The sequence below is a fragment of the Ranitomeya variabilis genome, chromosome 6 (genome assembly GCF_051348905.1).
Source record: "Ranitomeya variabilis isolate aRanVar5 chromosome 6, aRanVar5.hap1, whole genome shotgun sequence".
Taxonomy (NCBI): domain Eukaryota; kingdom Metazoa; phylum Chordata; class Amphibia; order Anura; family Dendrobatidae; genus Ranitomeya; species Ranitomeya variabilis.
In genome coordinates, this window is record NC_135237.1 from 413,494,545 (window position 1) to 413,516,956 (window position 22,412).

General features: G+C 43.0%; 1 protein-coding gene across 50 annotated transcripts in view; it reads left to right on the forward strand.

Annotated features, from left to right (window-relative positions):
• The window catches only part of EPB41L3 (erythrocyte membrane protein band 4.1 like 3), a 431,238-nt gene that overhangs the window by 296,675 nt on the left and 112,151 nt on the right, over positions 1-22,412 (forward strand). For all 50 annotated transcript variants that reach the window (XM_077270288.1, XM_077270260.1, XM_077270286.1 and 47 more), the window contains 3 exons: positions 2,885-2,927; positions 5,866-5,941; positions 16,987-17,205. In XM_077270288.1, coding sequence (XP_077126403.1) covers positions 2,885-2,927; positions 5,866-5,941; positions 16,987-17,205 — 338 coding nt within the window. The remainder of the gene's footprint in view (positions 1-2,884; positions 2,928-5,865; positions 5,942-16,986; positions 17,206-22,412) is intronic.

The window sequence follows — 22,412 nt, forward strand, 5'->3', positions numbered from 1 at the left end:
CTAAGTGCAGGGCCGCGCTTAGTAACCCGATATTTACCCTGGTTACCATTGTAAATGTAAAAAAAAACAAACACTACATACTTACATTCCGGTGTCTGTCGCGTCCCCGGGCGTCCGCTTCCCTGCACTGTGTCAGCGCCGGCCGGCCGTAAAGCAGAGCACAGCGGTGACGTCACCGCTCTGCTTTAGGGCCGGCGCTTACACAGTGCAGGGAAGCGGATGCTGGGGGACCTGACAGACACCGGAATGTAAGTATGTAGTGTTTGTTTTTTTTTACATTTACACTGGTAACCAGGGTAAACATCGGGTTACTAAGCGCGGCCCTGCGCTTAGTAACCCGATGTTTACCCCGGTTACCCGGGGACTTCGGCATTGTTGGTCGCTGGAGATCTGTCTGTGTGACAGCTCTCCAGCGACCACACAACGACGAAACAGCGACGCTGCAGCGATCGGCATCGTTTTCTATATCGCTGCAGCGTCGCTTAATGTGACGGTACCTTAACTCTGGCTGATAATCCTTTGACTTCCTGTCTTGTAACATCAAGTTGTCCCTGACTTCCTGGCTTTGGAGTCTACCGGTATATACTGATAATGTGTATATGGTGACTAGCTACAGTGCCTTGCGGAAGTATTTCGGCCCCCTTGAACTTTTCAACCTTTTCCCACATATCATGCTTCAAACATAAAGATACCAAATGTAAATTTTTAGTGAAGAATCAACAACAAGTGGAACACAATTGTGAAGTTGAACGAATTTTATTGGTTATTTTTGTGGAAATTCAAAACCTGAAAAGTGGGGCATGCAATATTATTCGGCCCCTTTAACTTAATACTTTGTTGCGCCACCTTTTGCTGCGATTACAGCTGCAAGTCGCTTGGGGTATGTCTCTATCAGTTTTGTACATCGAGAGACTGAAATTCTTGTCCATTCTTCCTTGGCAAACAGCTCGAGCTTAGTGGGGTTGGATGGAGATCATTTGTGAACAACAGTTTTCAGCTTTTTCCACAGATTCTCGATTGGATTGAGGTCTGGACTTTGACATGGCCATTCTAACACCTGGATACGTTTATTTGTGAACCATTCCATTGTAGATTTTGCTTTATGTTTGGGATCATTGTCTTGTTGGAAGACAAATCTCCGTCCCAGTCTCAGGTCTTTTGCAGACCCCAACAGGTTTTCTTAAAGAATGGTCCTGGATTTGGCTCCATCCAGCTTCCCATCAATTTTAACCATCTTCCCTGTCCCTGCTGAAGAAAAGCAGGCCCAAACCTGCTGCCGCCACCATGTTTGACAGTGGGGATGGTGTGTTCAGGGTGATGAGCTGTGTTGCCTTTACGCCAAACATATTGTTTGGCAATGTTGCCTAAAAGGTCTATTTTGGTTTCATCTGACCAGAGCACCTTCTTCCACATGTTTGGTATGTCTCCCAGGTGGCTTGTTGCAAACTTTAAACAACACTTTTTATGGATATCTTTGAGAAATGGCTTTTTTCTTGCCGCTCTTCCATAAAGACCAGTTTGTGCAGTGTACGACTGATTGTTGTCCTATGGACAGACTGTCCCACCTCAGCTGTAGATCTCTGGAGTTCATCCAGAGTGATCATGGGCCTCTTGGCCCATAAAAGTTTAGATGGACGGCCGGGTCTTGGTAGATTTGCAGTGGTATGATACTCCTTCCATTTGAATATGCTCACTTGCAGTGTGCTCATTGGGATGTTTAAAGTTTTGGAAATCATTTTGTATCCAAATCCGGCTTTAAACTTCTCCACAACAGTATCACGGATCTGCCTGTTGTGTTCCTTGGTCTTCATGATGCTCTCTGTGTTTCAAACAGAGCCCTGAGACTATCACAGAACAAGTGCATTTATACAGAGACTTGATTACACACAGGTTGATTATATTTGTCATCATTAGGCATTTAGGACAACATTGGATCATTCAGAGATCCTCAATGAACTTCTGGAGTGAGTTTGCCTCACTGAAAGTAAAGGGGCTGAATAATATTGCACGCCCCCACTTTTCAGTTTTTGAATTTCCACAAAAATTTAAAATAACCAATAAATTTTGTTCCACTTCTTGTTGATTCTTCACCAAAAATTTACATTTGGTATCTTTATGTTTGAAGCATGATATGTGGGAAAAGATTGAAAAGTTCAAGGGGGCCGAATACTTTAGCAAGGCACTGTATCTAAGGTGTATAAGTAGCATTAAGTTATTCTGACTGTACTTCCAAATTCAACCATTAATTGGTAATTTTTTTATTCTTCCAGACAGTATTGTATTGACTTCAGTACAGCTTCGAAAATTGACATACCGCTGAATTTGCTGTGCAAAATTGAAGCAAACTTCACATTTTCCTGTGTACTACCCCTTTATAGTATTAAATGCATCTACTTACAGGAATGGTCATAAATCTAATACATTAATAGACCTTTCCCATCACAGCAGGAGACCACAGCTTGTTATTTAATGTATGATCATCCCAAATGCCTAAGAGGGAGGAATAACTGTTCTATACTATATTACTACATACTACATACTGTGCTATGTTTTTGTAGTCACATTTTTTTTAATCTGCATTGTCTGTCAGCTGAGGTCAGTGAAGTGTAGATTAGACAGCCGATATAGAAAACATGCATCTATTGTCTGATTTCAAAACATAAGGTGTAGATTCACAAAGTAAGACTTTAGTGCCTATCAGAGATTTTTTGCAGTCCCATGTGCTTTAAGCCATTTCTATTAACGTCTTGATTATATATACAGGCCTCATACTTTACAGATATATATATCACAAATTCTATAAAAACAATGCGCATTACAGCTTAAATTTTCACTGTTTCATGGTCATTAGATAACATTTGTATTATTCTGTCTTCTCTTTTAGAACTGGTTGGATCCTGCTAAAGAAATCAAGAAACAAACACGAAGTAAGTTATATCCATGCAACGTTGTAGGATGAGTGTGCCAACATTTAAACTCATTGGAGATTGTCATTCGTATGATTTAGTAGGTAGTAGTGATATGAAATATGCAGATTTTTTTTTTTGAGTAGTGACTGCGTAGGTATGGCAATCATGGTTACGCAAAAAGGTTAAAGGAGATGTCTGACTCTTTTCCTATTCCGGTGAGACCCGTAGAAGCTCAGAGGAGCGAAACGATCGTCGTCGTTAGGAACCACAGTTCTCCCTGCTATATCCTGCTTTTTTAATATGAAGCCGCAATAAAGGAAGATTTTTGCACAGATGGTGAGTGCTCGTTTTCTTGCATTTATTGCCATACAGACATTGTTTCCTATTTTCACGAGCACCCGATTCTGTTGTGGCAGCAACAACGCCTGGTTATTTGTAAGTGAAGCACAGGTGGGTCGATGCTGACAGTGCGTCAAACTTTTTTTCCTTTTTGTTTTCTATAACAAAATGTGTTATTGCAATAATTTTCTGGGAGAAAGACTCAATCTTCTTGAACAATTTCAAGGGTGCTATCATTTTCGGCCATGACTGTGTGTGAAGTGTATAAATAATATAGAGACTTGAGGAAAAAGATTAGCAGGACCTATTGTCCTGCAAATTTCTTTAGCTGGCATTTGAATGCCAGCATGACCCTGTTTTGATACACTGTTCTACATATTTTCAAAAGTTGTCAGGTTCAGTTATGAAATGAGCAATTTCTTAATGATTTTGAGTTGAATTCAAATCGGATAATGAAAAGTGGCCTTAAATGTGTTTTTTTTCACTAGAATATTTTCAAGCCATCCTTGAATAATCAATGTTTTATATTTGAGGCTACTGAGTCACAAGTGATTAAATGTACTTACTTGGTGAAAGAAAAGCCTGTATTCCTTTAACAATGGTCTCCTCATAAGTGGTTGTCATAATAGGATAAATTAATGACACTTAAAAAAACACGTAACACGCATTAATATGAAATTGTAAGAAGTAGAAATAAGTGCTCTGACAATATTGAGATCATTTGATTATTAATTTTCCTTTGCAATAAATATGTTAAAATTGACCAACTTGGTTTAATAAAATTCCACTGTACTTAGCCACTGCTTGTGAAAAAGAACTGAAACGCTTTGAAAATGTGCTACTTCTTCACCACCTTCGCCTTGTTTGAAAGAATATTAATATTAGGCACACTCACATTTTAATGTATTTAGGCACAGATTGTTAACCTGCTGCTGTTTCCCCTTTTACGGCTAGTCACAGAAATCATAATCATCAGCCAAGTTACATTAAAAAGTAATAAAAAATGGGAAAAATCTTTAAAAGTACTACTGATAAAAAAACAACTCTATTTATCTTTGTTACTAGTTTATCTATAAATACATAAATCTTACCCATTTAAACACTGAGCCTGTTCCTTCCTCAGGTCTAAGGCTATGTTTCCACTGTCCGGATTCCTTCAGTATTTGCTGCGGATTGGACGCTGCGTACATTTGCAGCGTCCAATCCACAGCATCCAGATGTTACAGCATAGTGGATGGGATTTTATGAAATCCCGTCTCCACTATGCGTGCAGGGCCGCATGCGGCGGCCCTACGTAACCGGACAACCGGTCTTTCCAGACCGCAGCATGTTTATTTATCTTGCGGAGACAGACACAGTCTATGAATACGATGTAGTGATTCCGGATTCAATGAACACATCCGGAATCACCGCGCGTACAACATGGGGTGGTGCTTTGGGTGGAGCGGGTTATCCGCTGCGTCCAAAGCGCCAGGATTCCTGACTGTGGAAACATAACCTAAATGTTAATTGCTGAAGCGTGTAGCCTTATGTATTTATAGATTAACTGTTTCTTTGGATGTTTTTACCTGTCCCGTCTTTATGCGCCTCATCACGCATGCCATTGAAGACATACTAGCTTCTTTTCTCTATTTTGTAAAGGGAGACCATCTTTTTTTAGTAAGCATCCGATTTGTAAATGCATTACATACTTTGATCACACATGTCATTATATATGTATTTTTTTTTTTACTTGTATCTCGTTTTGTTATACAAGATACTGAAACATGAAGTTCTTAAAGTTCATGTATAGAAGGTATGATGGAGGTACATGAAATGTGGTTCAATATAAAAAGTGGCAATCGCAGTGTAATAAAAAATGGCAATAAAAACCAGCAGGAAGTCAGTGGGGCTGCGTGCCACAAATCCACAGGTCACATATCACAGGATAACAATCTACAATTGAAGGAAATAATGTATCAATGGACATTAATGTCTCGAGAGATTTTTTTTTGGTCATGAATAATGGCTTCCATTCACGTATAGTGTGTTCATCATGTTTTTTTATTATGCAGGCTACACTATTCTGCATATGAGAAAAGAACCATGACCAAACTGAGCAAAACGACAGATTATATTAGAGTTTTGTGTCCTGTTGTGCTCTTGCTATTATAAGTAATGTACATACATAGAAATCTCACGCAGTTGTATTGTCCTCCAGCCCCCCAGTCCTGTGCACTGGCACAATGGTAATTACGCTGCTGCTCTGTGGCATATTATCTCTTTTATTTTTAGCTGAATTGTGCCCGTTATGTCTCGCACTCTCTGCATCCTTCCCAGCAGCATTCTCACCCATCACTTTTATTTTCACTTAGATCTGGATTTTGCTGCTTTTCTGTACACCATAATGACCTTGCATCTTCCAGCATTTCCCTGCTGCAGTCCTTATGAAAGTAGTTTTGCAGCATGCTGGGTCTCAAATGATATAATACTTGCAGAAATCTTATGTCTGCAGACATTTCTGTGTTCCTGTAATACAAGCGACACAGAAATGGGCACATCACTTGTTACATGAGGGCTTCAGGATGATATTGTAATAAAAGTAAGTGTCAGATTATTTATTGTCTCCTTTTTTCAGATGGTTCTTGGCACTTCTCATTTAATGTGAAATTCTACCCACCCGATCCTTCCCAGCTTTCAGAAGACATAACCAGGTATTTATGCTTTCTTTAAAGTGCTTTGTGCACTTCCAGCCAGCTTCTGAAATATTTAAATGGCTATAAAATTGGCTTTTATTTTGTCTCTTTTTAGATGGGGATAAAACCTTAGAAAAGTGGATCATAATAACGATTATACAGAATTCTTGTCAGTATAGCTCGGTGCTTCTGAGGATGTACACACGATAATGGTTCTCTTAATGCTCTAGCACAGCACTAAATCCTTATGCCCATTAGTTGTGGCACTGGTGTCCTTAATGAAACTGTACCAGACTTAGACAAGTGCAGTATGTCAGCTGTTGAAGTTCATCTAGTTTAGGAATCTGCACCATAATCTCTGCTTGTTCCTTAAACTGTTCCCTATCTTAATATATACTTACCTTGTAATGTCTTCACATCCTGTTCCATCCAGATGTGTCCGGATCCCAGAATTCCAAGCGGCGGAAGTTCACCGACTGCCATATTGGGACACCCAAATGATGGGTGTCTCAATATGGAAACTGCTGGTGGTACGAGCCTCTTGTGCCGTACCACCAGCGAAACACTGTCGTACCACACACACACACACACACACACACACACACTCACTATATACGCCGTATGCACCACACACACAAAAGCACACACTGTATATGCCGTGCACACCACAAACACACACACTGTATGCACTGTACACACCATACACACACACACACACACACACACACACACACTGTATACTCCGGTACCACCAGCTGAACACTGTCGCGAACACGCCGCCGCTGAGGTCAGGAGAATGTTTCACTGGCTGCCGCCATCTTCGTACAGGAGGAGCGCATGTGCAGTTTTGATGTGACCGGCGCTATCTGTCTGCACAAAGACGGCGATGGTCTGATTTACTGCGCCTGCATGAATTCCGTGCAGGTGCAGTGGATCATTCAGCTGATCCCGGCGGCAGATGCAGGACGTGTCTACAGGCAGAGAAAGCGGTCACATTAAAGGGGTTTTCCCACGAACGAAAGTTCATTTTAAAAATTGTCTGTGTCTGACTGTGTACGGAGCATACCACAGCTCCTGGGCAGGGGAGGAAGCAAAAGACAATACTGACATTACAGCAGGGGATCACAGAGGATCCATTTTGTCAGGTAAAATATTTCAGTGACTGTTTTTAAACAATATTTTACCTCACAAAATGTATCCTCTGCGATCTCCTGCTGTAATGTCAGTATTGTCTTTTGCTTCATCCCATGCCCAGGAGCTATGGTATGTTCTGTACATGGTCAGAACCAGACGATTTTTAAAATGAACTTTCGTTCGTGGGAAAACCTCTTTAAAAAGCAAATATCAACACCAACATGGCTCCTCCTAAAAAGTACGCCAATTACAATGAAAGGAAAGCAGCAAAGGCACAACATCGAAGACAACAACGGGCAAATGAGACTCTTGAAGAGCAACAGCATCGCTGGGACAAAAACAATGCATATAGCACATAGGCGAAGACAGGTCAAAGAAGAGAGCACAGACGGGAGAAGTCAGCACATGGGGAAAGAGAGAGTGGATAGGTGGGTGAGCACATGGGGGGAGAGATTCTCAACATGGCAAAGCCTGCCCCCATCGTGACATTACCGCCCTCCCAATGCGATAGCATTGGGCCTCCATCTAGTGATTTCATAATTGTAATATAAGCTTGGTTTATGCCCCTATTTTGGCATTTTTACCAGACATGTTAGCAGGGGCTTAATAAAGATTGAGTTATTACAATACATCATAGCCATGGAGATTGTGTTCATTGCCTAGATTAGGAGTGGATAGTGCATATTTTTTTCTGTAAATTAGCCAAGTACAGTTAACATGTCTGGATGCTGGCAAGCTCTAAATTTCCAGCTTTTTTAAGGTGGCTGTCTGCATTAGGCAGAATTAATAATCAGGTGAACCTCGTCACTTATACATCATGCTTATTTGGCTCTTGTCTTCTCTATGAGAAAGCCGCTGCCAGTATTCTCTGGCAGCAACTTTTCTCACTGAGTCCAAAGAATCTGCAGTCCAAAATCAGACATGGTGGATCCTGTTCTCTTCTGACGTCATCTGTTGTTAAAGTCAAGAACCCTTCATATATATTAAACTGTTGTCCAAGCCCTCCGATTTTGGGGCCTTCATCTTCCTATCACTCAGGTCATCAGCCCTGAATTGTGACTACAGTGACTTGAATGCATTTGATAATGTGATTCACAGCATACAGTACCTGTGTGGTTTAGTTAGATTTAACTAGTCTAGGAAACCTATAACTATATATATTTAAAGGGAACGGTTTGGCCAATAAGATACTGCCATCACCTTTCAGGGCTGATATACAGCCTTCACTAATGCTGTATATCTGCCCCCAACCTGACCTGTAACAGAAGAAAAATAACTTTTATTATACTCACCTGTGGGCGGTCCGGTCCAATGAGCGTTGCTGGTCTTGCTCCGGCACCTCCCATCTTCTTACTATCCCCATCCTCCTACTTGTTTCAAAGAAGATGGGAGGCGCCAGACAAAGAGCGACACCCCTCGGACTGGACCGCTCCGCAGGTGAGTATAATAATAGTTATTTTTCTTCTGTTACAGGTAGGGTTGGGGGCAGATATACAGCATTATAGAGGTCTGTATATCAGCCCTGAAAGGTGATGGCCGTATCTCTTATCGACCAAACTTGGTGACAGGTTCCCTTTAAAGGGAACCTGTCACCCCCAAAATCGAAGGTGCGCTAAGCCCACCGGCATCAGGGGCTTATCTACAGCATTCTGGAATGCTGTAGATAAACCCCCCGATGTATCCTGAAAGATGAGAAAAAGAGGTTAGATTATACTCTCCTGGCTGGGCGGTCCGATCCGATGGGCGTCGCGGTCCGGGGCCTCCCATCTTCTTACGATGACATCCTCTTCTTGTCTTCACTCTGCGATGCAGGCGTACTTTGTCTGCCCTGTTGAGGGCAGAGCAAAGTACTGCAGTGCGCAGGTGCCGGGCCTCTCTGGCCTTTCCCGGCGCCTGCGCACTGCAGTACTTTGCTCTGCCCTCAACAGGGCAGACAAACTACGCCTGCGCCGTAGCCGCAGCATGAAGACAAGAAGAGAACGTCATCGTAAGAAGATGGGAGGCGCTGGACCGGACCGTGACGCCCATCGTACCGGACTGCAGCGGGACCGCCCCTGGGTGAGTATAATCTAACCTTTTTTTCTCATCTTTCAGGATACATCGGGGGCTTATCTACAGCATTCCAGAATGCTGTAGATAAGCCCCTGATGCCGGGGGGAGCATGGCCGATCGCGGCCGGGTGTCAACTGCGCCTATCGCAGCTGACATCCGGCACTATGTGCCAGGAGCGGTCACGGACCGCCCCCGGCACATTAACCCCCGGCACACCGCGATCAAACATGATCGCGGTGTGCCGGCGGTACAGGGAAGCATCGCGCAGGGAGAGGGCTCCCTGCGGGCTTCCCTGAGACCCCCGGAGCAACGCGATGTGATCGTGTTGCTCCGAGGGTCTCTTACCTCTCCTCCCTGCAGCAGGCCCGGATCCAAAATGGCTGCGGCATCCGGGTCCTGCAGGGAGGGAGGTGGCTTACCGAGTGCCTGCTCAGAGCAGGCGCTGGTGAGCCTGCAGCCCTGCACATCAGATCGCCGATCTGACAGAGTGCTGTGCAAACTGTCAGACCAGCTATCTGTGGTGTCTCCCCCTGGGACAAAGTAAAAATGTAAAAAAAAAATTTTCCCAAGTGAAAAAAAAAAAAAAAAAAAAAAATATATATATATATATATATATATATTGTTCCTATAAATACATTTCTTTATCTAAATAAAAAAAAAACAATAAAAGTACACATATTTAGTATCGCCGCGTCCGTAGCGACCCGACCTATAAAACTGTCCCACTAGTTAACCCCTTCAGTGAACACCGTTAAAACAACAACAAAAAAAACGAGGCAAAAAACAACGCTTTATTATCATACCGCCAAATAAAAAGTGGAATAACACGCGATCAAAAAGACGGATATAAATAACCATGGTACCGCTGAAACCATCATCTTGTCCCGCAAAAAACGAGCCGCCATACAGCATCATCAAAGAAAAAATAAAAAAAGTTATAGTCCTCAGAATAAAGCGATGCAAAAATAATTATTTTTTCTATAAAAATAGTTTTTATCGTATAAAAGCGCCAAAACATAAAAAAAAAGATATAAATGAGGTATCGCTGTAATCGTACTGACCCGAAGAATAAAACTGCTTTATCCATTTTACCAAACGTGGAACGGTATAAATGCCTCCCCCAAAAGAAATTCATGAATAGCTGGTTTTTGGTCATTCTGCTTCACAAAAATTGGAATAAAAAGCGATCAAAAAATGTCAAGTGCCCGAAAATGTTACAAATAAAAACGTCAACTCGTCCCGCAAAAAACAAGACCTCACATGACTCTGTGGACCAAGATCTGGAAAAATTATAGCTCTCAAAATGTGGTAACGCAAAAAATATTTTTTGCAATAAAAAGCGTCTTTCAGTGTGTGACGGCTGCCAATCATAAAAATCTGCTAAAAAACCCGCTATAAAAGTAAATCAAACCCCCCTTCATCACCCCCTTAGCGAAAAATAAAAAAATGTATTTATTTCCATTTTCCAATTAGGGTTAGGGCTAGGGTTAGGGCTAGGCTTAGGGTTAGGGCTAGGCTTAGGGTTAGGGCTAGGGTTAGGGCAAGGGTTAGGGCTAGGGTTAGGGTTGGGGCTAGGGTTAAGGCTACAGTTAGGGTTGGGGCTAAAGTTAGGGTTAGGGTTCGGGCTAAAGTTAGGGTTAGAGTTTGGATTACATTTACGGTTGGGAATAGGGTTGGGATTAGGGTTAGGGGTGTGTCAGGTTAAGGGGTGTGGTTAGGGTTACCTTTGGGATTAGGGTTAGGGATGTGTTTGGATTAGGGTTTCAGTTATAATTGGGGTTTTTTCACTGTTTAGGCACATCAGGGGCTCTAAAACGCGACATGGCGTCCGATCTCAATTCCAGCCAATTCTGCGTTGAAAAAGTAAAACAGTGCTCCTTCCCTTCCGAGCTCTCCCGTGCGCCCAAACAGGGGTTTACCCCAACATGTGGGGTATCAGCGTACTCAGGACACATTGGACAACAACTTTTCGGGTCCAATTTCTCCTGTTACCGTTAGGAAAATACAAAACTGGAAGCTAAAAAATAATTTTTGTGGAAAAAAAAAGATTTTTTATTTTCACGGCTCTGTGTTATAAACTGTAGTGAAACACTTGGGGGTTCAAAGATCTTACAACACATCTAGATAAGTTCCTTGGGGGGTCTAGTTTCCAATATGGGGTCACTTTTGGGGGGTTTCTACTGTTTAGGTGCATTAGGGGCTCTGAAAACGCAGTGTGATGCCTGCAGACCAATCCATCTAAGTCTGCATTCCAAATGACGCTCCCTCCCCTTCCGAGCTGTGCCATGCGCTCAAACGGTGGTTCCCCCCCACATATGGGGTATCAGCGTACTCAGGACAAATTGGACAACAACTTCTGCTGTCCAATTTCTCCTGATACCCTTGGGAAAATACAAAACTGGGGGCTAAAATATAATTTTTGTGGAAAAAAAGGATTTTTTATTTTCACGGCTCTGCGTTATAAACTGTAGTGAAACACTTGGGGGTTCAAAGTTCTCAACTCATCTAGATAAGTTCCTTGGGGGGGTGTAGTTTCCAATATGTGGTCACTTTTGGGGGGTTTCTACTGTTTAGGTACATTAGGGCCTCTGCAAACGCAATGTGACGCCTGCAGACCAATCCATCTAAGTCTGCATTCCAAATGACGCTCCTTCCCTTCCGAGCTCTGCCATGCGCTCAAACGGTGGTTCCCCCCCACATATGGGGTATCAGCGTACTCAGGACAAATTGGACAACAACTTTGGGGGTCTAATTTCAACTGTTACCCTTGGAAAAATACAAAACTGGGGGCTAAAAAATAATTTATGTGGAAAAAATAATTTTTATTTTCACGGCTCTGCATTATGAACTGTAGTGAAACACTTGGGGGTTGAAAGCTCTCACAGCACATCTAGATGAGTTCCTTAGGGGGTCTAGTTTCCAAAATGGTGTCACTTGTGGGGGGTTTCAATGTTTAGGCACATCAAGGGCTCTCCAAACGCAACATGGCGTCCCATCTCAATTCCTGTCAATTTTGCATTGAAAAGTCAAACGGCACTCCTTCCCTTCCGATCTCTACCATGCGCCCAAACAGTGGTTTACCCCCACATATGGGGTATCAGCGTACTCAGGACAAATTGTACAACAACTTTTGGGGTCCAATTTCTTCTCTTACCCTTGGGAAAAAAAAATTGGGGGCGAGGGGCGTGGCCTGGCTGTGAAGGGAAACAGTCGAATGTCTGAGGAGCTCCTGCCCAGTGCTGGATTCCCACTAAATTTAATTAGCCCTGCAGCGTGAGAAATAACCCCATAGACAGACAAGAAGCTGTGCCTGACCCTGGAGTGGACGGTGCACCCCACCCCAGCACGAGTCCCAGAAACTGAGAGGAGAGAGGGAGACAGGACAGCGGCGCCGCCATCTTTAACAGATCCACGGGCCGGGTCTGTGCCGGGCTGCGGCGACCGCAGGGAGGTACGAACTGCCCCCTTCCCACACACCCTCTCCAGCCTCGGCTTGCCGCTCATGCGGCTCACCGCTTACCTGCAGCTGTGCCCCCTGCGGTCCGGTGCATCTCGCTGTGCTTGGCGGTGCTCTGGACTGCTGCTTCCATAACCCGGTCCCTGTCCCATGCGGTGGTGCCTGCAGACATAGAGGGACACCACGGTCGGCGATATTGCTAGACGAACTCATCGCCTGTGACGGCGCTCTGCTCTCCTGGAGGCCTGGTAATTCCCCTGGACACATCCCTGTCGGCGAGGTGAGAGAGCTGTAAGTTTTCCCGCCAGTCCTGGCGCCATCTTTGACTCGCCGCATGGTGTGGAGGGAGCCCCTGCACTCTTGAAACGGGAGCTATACCTTTGCTGGGATCGCTCCCCGTTTGCAATCTGTACTTGTGCCTTGTCTCCTGCTGCCCCATACCCACCTGTTTAACACCTACTGGCCTGGAGAGATAGCTGTGGATGTTTGTGCACTGTTACACTGAGGCACACTTCAGCAGAAACCGTCTCCCTGTGCTGGGATCACTCCCCGCCTGCAGCCTGTGCTTGTGCCTTGTCTCCTGCTGCCCCATACCCACCTGTTTAACACTTACTGGGCTGGAGAGATAGCTGTGGATGTTTGTGCACTGTTACACTGAAGCACACTTCAGCAGAAAGCGTCTCCCCGTGCTGGCCGCCTGCAGCCTGTGCTTGTGCCTTATCTCCTGCTGCCCCATACCCATCTGTTTAACACTTACTGAGCTGGAGAGATAGATGTGGATGTTTGTGCACTGTTACACCGAAGCACACTTCAGCAGAAAGCGACACCCTGTGCTGGGATCACTCCCCACCTGCAGCCTGTGCTTGTGCCTTGTCTCCTGCTGCCCCATACCCATGTGTTTAACACTTACTGCGCTGGAGAGATAGCTGTGGATGTTTATGCACTGTTACACGGAAGCACACTTCAGCAGAAAGCGACACCCTGTGCTGGGATCACTCCCCGCCTGCAGCCTACACTTGTGCCTTATCTCCTGCTGCCCCATTGCCTACTGCCGCCCTGAGTACGAGGCACTTCAATTCAGCAGAAAGTAGTAGACGTTGTAGCCGGGACTGAACACACTAAAAGCAGTACCATTAGCTTCCAGCCCATGCGGCCTCCCTCTGCATGCGGCTCATTTTGCAACTAAGTGAAATCAGCAAGTAGATAAAACTTTATTGACGGGGCGCATGTGCAGAGTACGGCAATGACAGTCATGTTGTGCTGAGCTCTGCTACCCGACGGACCCCATTCAACCCTTTCCAGCGACCGAAACATTGTAAATATTCCCCTCCCGGGGACAGTCTATCTCTAAGAGCAGGGCAATCAGTAATGCCGAAAAAGGGGGGCGCAGCACTGCCGACGGGCCGCACCATTTCAGACCTCCTTATTAATGGCACCCCCTCCAAAATGGCTGCAGCAACTAACCCTCCGTCTGCTTCTGCAACTCAGGGTAATGGGGGCGCAGAGCGGGATGATGCTTCCCCAAACTCTGAAGCAATGATTTCAACGGCTGCCCTCACGAGGTCCTTGCAAGAAACCTTTAGAGAGCTTACCACCGCCATGCAGGGTATCTCATCCCAGTTGCAAGACCTGGCACAGCGCACAAATAACTTGGAGGAAAAAATGGTTGTTGTCTCTGATGCGCTGGAGGAAGATCAGGAGACTCCCAAGCGGCATACTGACCGTATTACTGAGCTGGAATTGAGATGTGAGGATTATGAGAACAGGTCCAGAAGAAGCAACATTCGAATTAGAGGACTTCCTGAACATGTGGTTGCCCTTAAAGATACAGCAGCAGCCCTTTTTACAGCCCTTCTACCTGACCTAGACCCGGCCCTTCTCCATATTACAAGAATACACAGGGCACTGGGTAAGCCAAGATCTAATGCTATGCCCAGAGATGTAATACTAAAGATGCACTATGAGGAGACCCGTGATCAGATCTTGCTGGCGGCTAGAAACCAACCTATCTTACCTGGCCTACCAGACTCAGTGCACATTTATGCAGACATTGCGCCCACTACATTGGCCCGAAGAAGGGCCCTCAGGCCAATTACTACCTCCCTACAAGAGGCTCAGGTTAAATACAAGTGGGGTTTTCCATTCGCTCTTATCTTCACTTTCAAGTCTCAGCTCTATACCTGCCGGTCACTAGAGGAAGGAACCCAGGCCTTGATAAAGGCTAGTATTCCACTATCTCCAGAGACTCCCTCGCTTCCACAAAGAAAACCCAGGCCAACAAGGGAATGGACAAACCATCCCAGAACAAGAAGTCAAGACACTCAGATTACCTGATTTGCATACCTCAAGATTTGATATCCCCAAAATAATTCATGTTTCTCTAGGTTATATTTATGGGGCCAGTTGTTGTCTTTGCCCTGCTCTGGATTTAGGTTAACTACCTAGCAGTTAATATTCGGTCTATCTACAATTGTATTACCTGCTAATGCATTATCTAGTTCCCTTCTCCTCCCCCCCCCCTTTTTTTCCCCTCCCCCCTTCCCCCCTCCCCCTTCCCCCCCTCTCCCCCTCCCTCCCTCTCCCCCTCCCTCCCCCTCTTTTCCCCTCCTCCCCCCCTTACCCCCCTCCCTTCTCCCCCCCTCCCTCCCCTCCCTTCTCCCCCCATTTTTTGTGAAAAAATATGATTTTTTATTTTTACGGCTCTGCATTATAAACTTCTGTGAATCACTTAATGGGTCAAAGTGCTCACCACACATCTAGATAAGTTCCTTAGGGGGTCTACTTTCCAAAATGGTGTCATTTGTGGGGGGTTTCAATGTTTAGGCACATCAGGGGCTCTCCAAACGCAACATGGCGTCCCATCTCAATTCCAGTCAATGTTGCATTGAAAAGTCAAATGGCGCTCCTTCGCTTCCGAGCTCTACCATGCGCCCAAACAGTGGTTTACCCCCACATATGGGGTATCGGCGTACTCAGGACAAATTGTACAACAACTTTTGTGGTCCATTTTCTCCTGTTACCCTTGGTAAAATAAAACAAATTGGAGCTGAAGTAAATTTTTTGTGAAAAAAAGTTAAATGTTCATTTTTATTTAAACATTCCAAAAATTCCTGTGAAACACCTGAAGGGTTAATAAACTTCATGAATGCGGTTTTGAGCACCTTGAGGGGTGCAGTTTTTAGAATGGTGTCACACTTGGTTATTTTCTATCATATAGACCCCTCAAAATGACTTCAAATGAGATGTGGTCCCTAAAAAAAAAATGGTGTTGTAAAAATGAGAAATTGCTGGTCAACTTTTAACCCTTATAATTCCCTAACAAAAAAAAATTTTGGTTCCAAAATTGTGCTGATGTAAAGCAGACATGTGGGAAATGTTACTTATTAAGTATTTTGTGTGAGATATCTCTGTGATTTTATTGCATAAAAATTCAAGGTTGGAAAATTGCGAAATTTTCAAAATTTTTGCCAAATTTCCGTTTTTTTTCACAAATAAACGCAGGAAATATCAAAGAAATGTTATCACTATCATGAAGTACAATATGTCACGAGATAACAGTGTCAGAATCACCAGGATCCGTTGAAGCGTTCCAGAGTTATAACCTCATAAAGGGACAGTGGTCAGAATTGTAAAAATTGGCCCGGTCATTATCGTGCAAACCACCCTTGGGGGTGAAGGGGTTAAAATGATGTTATTTTACCTCCTTGTTTTTTGAATAGAATGTCAAGCTTTATTATTACTTTTATTATTTTATGGTTATTTGCCATAAATGCAGTATACAAATTCTATTACTTCTATCTGAATAAGCACTACATGTCACCATGGAAAGTAAATACATCGTTGCAAAAGATCATGTTAACAGCTTCTGAATTCAGACCGCTTTCATTATAGCTTGTTTAGTAAAATACTGCAGACAAGATAATTGCACTGTTGCAAATAGCACCCAATCTGAGACAGGCTTTCAGTGTTCACAGCACATAATTGATATAAGTATTATTTTTTCAAATTAACTCATTGTTTTAACTTTGTTTTTTCTCTTCCCAATGTATTCGCCAACAATATGCCATACAGTTGAATTTGTACATATTGTAAAAAGTTGTGTACCACACTGTGTGTTTTTACGTAGGATGCCCCTGTACCGAACGTCTAATCGCTTATACTCTTCATTACAATGAAAAAAAATACAGGGACTCTTTTGATGAAAGTTGGGACTATGAACTTGTTGGGTACATATTCTTATGGATATGAGTATAGCGTGAACAATGCTACATAGTGCATGAGACTATTATTCTCACACAAAAGAAAATTAATCAAATGTAATGCTTGATAGATAATTTTTCCGCTGTTTTGGTTGCGCATTATTTTTTTGTTTGTTTGTGAGTTGTATGTGATATGGAACTTGTGCTTTATTCCCATACAGGTACTATCTGTGCTTACAGTTGCGGGATGACATTGTATCAGGACGCCTCCCTTGCTCCTTTGTCACATTGGCTTTGTTGGGATCTTACACTGTGCAGTCCGAACTCGGAGACTATGACCCTGATGAGTATGGTAGTGACTATGTCAGTGAATTTCGCTTTGCACCAAACCAGACAAAAGAACTGGAAGATAAAGTAGTTGAGCTGCACAAAAGTTATAGGTGAGATAACATAAAAATGCAAACTTTAACTTCAGATTCCGATCGAAATCGCATTGTATAGTGTTATGTTATAGAACAATTCTATTTAGTTTACCTCTTCGTAGATTGTTCTACAGTATCTCAAAATTATCTTGTTGTATCTGATTATTCATAAAAAACCTAATTATATTGTTGGAAACTCATTCCTTTGCTAAAACCCATCTAATCCTCTATATAACTTTTAATAACCAATTTACTAATAATATTTCAAAAATGTTAACATTTGTGTTAAACATAGTTACATAGGTTGAAAAAAGACCTAGGTTCATCAAGTTCAACCCTTCTCCACCAATTGTACATTTTGTCACTAAATTATCTATAACTCACAATGTTATGTGTATTAAGGAAATCATCCAGGCTGTTTTTAAAAGCTGTTGTAGTGTCTGCTATAACTACCTCTTGTGGTCGGACATTCCACAGTCTGACTTCTCTAACTGTAAAGAACCCTTTCCTATTTAGCTGCCGGAATAGCCTTTCCTCCACCCACAATGAGTGCCGCCTGGTCCTTAGTATGATCCTTGGAAGGAATAAGTCATGCTCTGGGGCTTTGTACTGGCCACACATATATTAATACATGGAAATGATATCTCCTATGAATCATCTTTTTTCTAAGCTTAAACAAGCCCAACTTTTCCAACTTCTCACCTTTGAACTGACTCTACTTTCTGAAAGTACTTTTTTCAATGTGGAGTCCAAAACTGGATCCAATATTCTAGATGTGGCCTCACCAGTGTTTTATAAAGTGGTAATAATACGTTGGGCTCATGGGATTTTATCTCTGTTTTTATACACCACAAAATCTTGTTTGCTTTTGCGGCTGTTTTTTGCCTTTTAGATACAGAACATGATGCATCAAATACATTGTACACCTCGAAGCGTATTCTATTTAGTCCCAGTTATTTAAGTTACCATATATACTCGAGTATAAGCAGAGATTTTCAGCCCTTTTTTTTAGGTTGAAAGTGCCCCTCTTGGCTTATATTTGAGTTGTTGACCAGGGAGCTGTCAAATCATACTCACCTGCTCCCGGCACGTCTCTGCATGTCTCTGCTTCTCCGGCGCCCACAGCTCTTCCTGTGTTCAGCGGTCACGTGTTACCGCACATTAAAGCAATGAATATGGACGCCACTCCACTCCCATAGGGGTGGAGCACATAAGCATTACTTTAATGAGCGGTACCAGTGACCGTTGAACATAGGAAGAAGCTGCCGGAGACCATCTGTCAGTGAGAAGCTGCCAGGGACCGTGCCGGGAGCAGGTGAGTATAACGGGGGAGGATGAGCATTCTGATATTCACCTGTCCCTGTTCCACCGCCGGGCTCTGTCTTCCGTGTCCTCTGGCTGTGACTTTCAGGTCAGAGGGCACGATGACGTGTTTAGTGCGCGCCGCCCTCTGCCTGAACAGTCACTGCAGAGGACACGGAAGACGGAGCCCGGCGGTGGACGGGGACAGGTGAATATTGCAAGTGCTGGCATCCCCGCCTGCTCAGGACAAGAGGTGAGTATGTTATTTTTTTTTTTTTTATCGCAGCATATGGAGCATCTTATGGGGCCATAATCAACCTTTATGCAGCATTATATGGGGCAAATGTTTCTCTGGAGCATCTTATGGGGCCATAATCAACCTTTGTGCAGCATTATATGGGGCATATTTTCAATGGAGCATCTTAATGGGGCCATAAACAACCTTTATGAAGCATTATATGGGGCAAATGTTTCTATGGAGCATCTTATGGGGCCGTAATCAACCTTTATGCAGCATTATATGTGGCAAATGTTTCTATGGAGCATCGTATTGGGCCATAATCAATTTTTGTGCAGCATTATATGGTGAATATTTTTGTATGAATCATCTTATGGGGCCCATCATAAACTTTGTGGAGCATTATATGGGGCATATTTTATTCTGGAGCATCTTATGGGGCCCATCATGAACTTTATGGAGCATTATACGGGGCTCCTGATTCAATATGGATATTCAAAAACACTTAACCTACTGATGTCTCAATTAATTTTACTTTTATTGGTATCTATTTTTATTTTTGAAATTTACCAGTAGCTGCTGCATTTCCCACCCTAGGCTTATACTTGAGTCATTAAGTTTTCCCAGGTTTTTGTTTCAAAATTAGGGGTCTCGGATTATACTCGGGTCGGCTTATACTCGAGTATATACGGTATTTGTCAGACAGAGACGTGTAAGGACCTTTTACATATGTGATAATTGTTCAAAAATAGTTTGACATTGCTGAAATTCCCAATCGTTGTTCATTGTAAACATATGCAGCAGTCAACATAACAGTGGTAATCCCATTGTTTGTCATTGATCAAATCTTTTATGATGACGTAAAATGTATTTGCTGGCTGTGCATCTCCTGATGCAAATCGGCGTTTGCTAGTCATTAGCAATGTAAATGGTAAAAGGAAGCTAAACATTCAATCTCGCCAGTGAATCTCACCAGATTGAAAAAACATCAATAGAGTATTGCACACTATTAGTGTGTGACTTGTTAAAAATTTGCTGTATCGGCGCTTGTTTCAGCAATACATCTTCCTGTATAAAAAGACTCTTTGTTTAGATGCTGGTTATTGTAGTAAACTTTCTGTGTTAATAGTAAAATCCCCTCCTGTGTCTATATAGCCAATATGTCAGTCTTACATTATTTTTTATTACCGGGATACTATCTTCTTATGGCCGTGGTCTAAAAAGTATTGAATTTTCAGAGGCTCCAATATTAAATGACTTGCTGACATTTTTTCTAATCTGCTGTTTTTTCTATTTATTGCTTTTCTCTCATTAAAAACCCCTTTGTTAGACTCGGTATCCTAAGATGACTGTTTTGTCATAATTTCTTTAAAATATTATTTAAAAACATCCCACATCATTCATTCTGACTCTGATTATTTAGATAATTCTAAAATTAGATCATATTTTTTCTGTTCAAAAGACTGAACCAAGGAGGGTTGATACTTGGTCTAGCGCAGGTGGATAGATGAGCCAGACTCTATGCTGCTGACGTAGTGGAGAGTATTAACCCCTTAACATCTGCCGATATGCTTTTTAACGGCAGCAATTGAGATTACTTATTAGTCAGCGCCGCTTTTTAATGGCGCTGAGAAATAAGTCTATAGCGCCCTCCAGCGCCTGAAAATCACCGGGGTAGCTGAGCTTTGGGTCGTTTTTTTACCATCCCCGATCTTGTGATCGCAGTTATTCACTGAATAACAGCGATCGCAAAAAAAAAGTCTGATTTTCATTTAATTTCTCTCCTCTGAAATGATCTAGCATACCAGGGAAGAGAGAAATGGAGTCCCCTGCAACCCCCCATTCCCGTTATCTTCGCCTTCCCCAGACCCTCCTGCTTCATCCCCTGGCCCTCCGCGTCATCTTCCTGGAAGAAAATGGCGGGCGCATGGCCAGTGCGCCCCCTAGATCTGCAGGCCAGTACATGGCAACAATAGGAGATTTTTCCTATTTCTTCATTTTGATCACTGTGATAGACGCTCCCTCTCTGCTTTGCCGAAAGATGGCCATGGGGTCATTCTGGTATGGTGGCCTGTAAGCTCCTGCTAAGGGCAGTAACTGATATGCCTCCTCCTTGTGTGCTAATGCCCTGCAATGCAAAAGTGATTAGGACAAGGAAAGTTGATGTCCCAGCTTGGGACAAGGTAAGAAAAAAATAACAAAAAATTGTAAAAATATTTAAAAAAATTACAAAATAAAGAACAAAAAAAATCCAATAACGACCTGACCTATAAACCTGTTCTAGTTACCCCCTTCAGTGAACTCCGTAAAAAAAATAAATATAAAACGTGGCAAAAAAACAATGCTCTTTTTTTATACCGCTGAACTAAAGTGGAATAAAACGCAGCCAAAATTGAACGCAAATATTATCGGTCAAAAACGTCATCTTGTCCCACAAGAAAACAAGCTCCATCAGCGGAAAAATAAAAAGCCTATAGCTCTCAGAATAGAGCAATGCAAAAACAATTCCTTTTTCTATAAATTAGTTTTTATTATGTAAATGCGCCAAAGCAAAAAATAATTAAATGGTGTATCGCTGTAATAGAAATCCAAAAAAACTGAAAAAAGAAACCGCACAACCAGCTGGTTCTATCACCTGAGCTATCTGCGTGTGACTCTGATACCAAGAAGCAAAAAACGGATGGCCGGTGCTCACGCTTGAAATGAGTCCAAAACACCGCTGCAAATGAGTAGAAGAAAAAGCGGGCACTCACCATCCAGGTAAAATCCAAACTTTATTCTGACAACATGATCCATTTACCTTCTCTTCTCAGTAGCAACCTATTATGGTTGCCCCCCCTGTTCTGGTAGAGTAACCCTTTCCAATCCAATAAACCGCAGCACTGACGTATTACCCCCATGATAATTACGCATATGAGAAATTAAACGGGGGACACACCTTCCGTGTACTAATGGATCTCAGATGCTCTCTAAATCTAATATACAGGGGTCTGATCGTTTTCCCGATATAAAAAAAGCCATAAGGGCAAAAAAGCGCATACACTGTGTGTGGTCTTACATGTTATAAAATCGCGGACCCGGTTTGTATGGGAACCAATCCTAATCACTTTGTCTGTTATGTGGTAACTGCAAAAATTGCAGCTGCCACACCTGAAGTTACCTTCTGGTGTACCCGCTTCCAACCAATTGGGCTGCTTCGTGGCAACTACATTTTGCACCAGGATGTCCTTTAATTTTTATTTTTTTTCCTCGACAGACCGCAAACAAGGGACCCCTACTGGCGGTTTCTGTTAAATCAGGATCTTTTTCCAATATGTGCCAGCTCCTTCTGACTGCTGCTCTTATTACGGAGTCCATGGGCCCATAATTAAAACTGAAGACAAACCTCTTTTTTTGCGCTGCATCAGCTTTCCTACCCCCTCCAGTGTGACAAACTTGCTCACCTGACCTATCCGCTCTCTCCAAGGTTTTATCCAGTACAGAGCTGGGGTAACCCCTGGCTCTAAACCTAGTGTAAAGCTCCGCCGATTGTCTCTGGTAACCCTCCTGGCCACTATTCACCCGTTTAACCCTTAGAAACTGACTGTATGGAAGGGAATTCTTAGTATATTGAGGATGTGTGCTATCATAGTGCAGTAGAGAATTTTGAAGCTGAGGGTTTCCGAAAGATCTCCGTGTGTAAGAG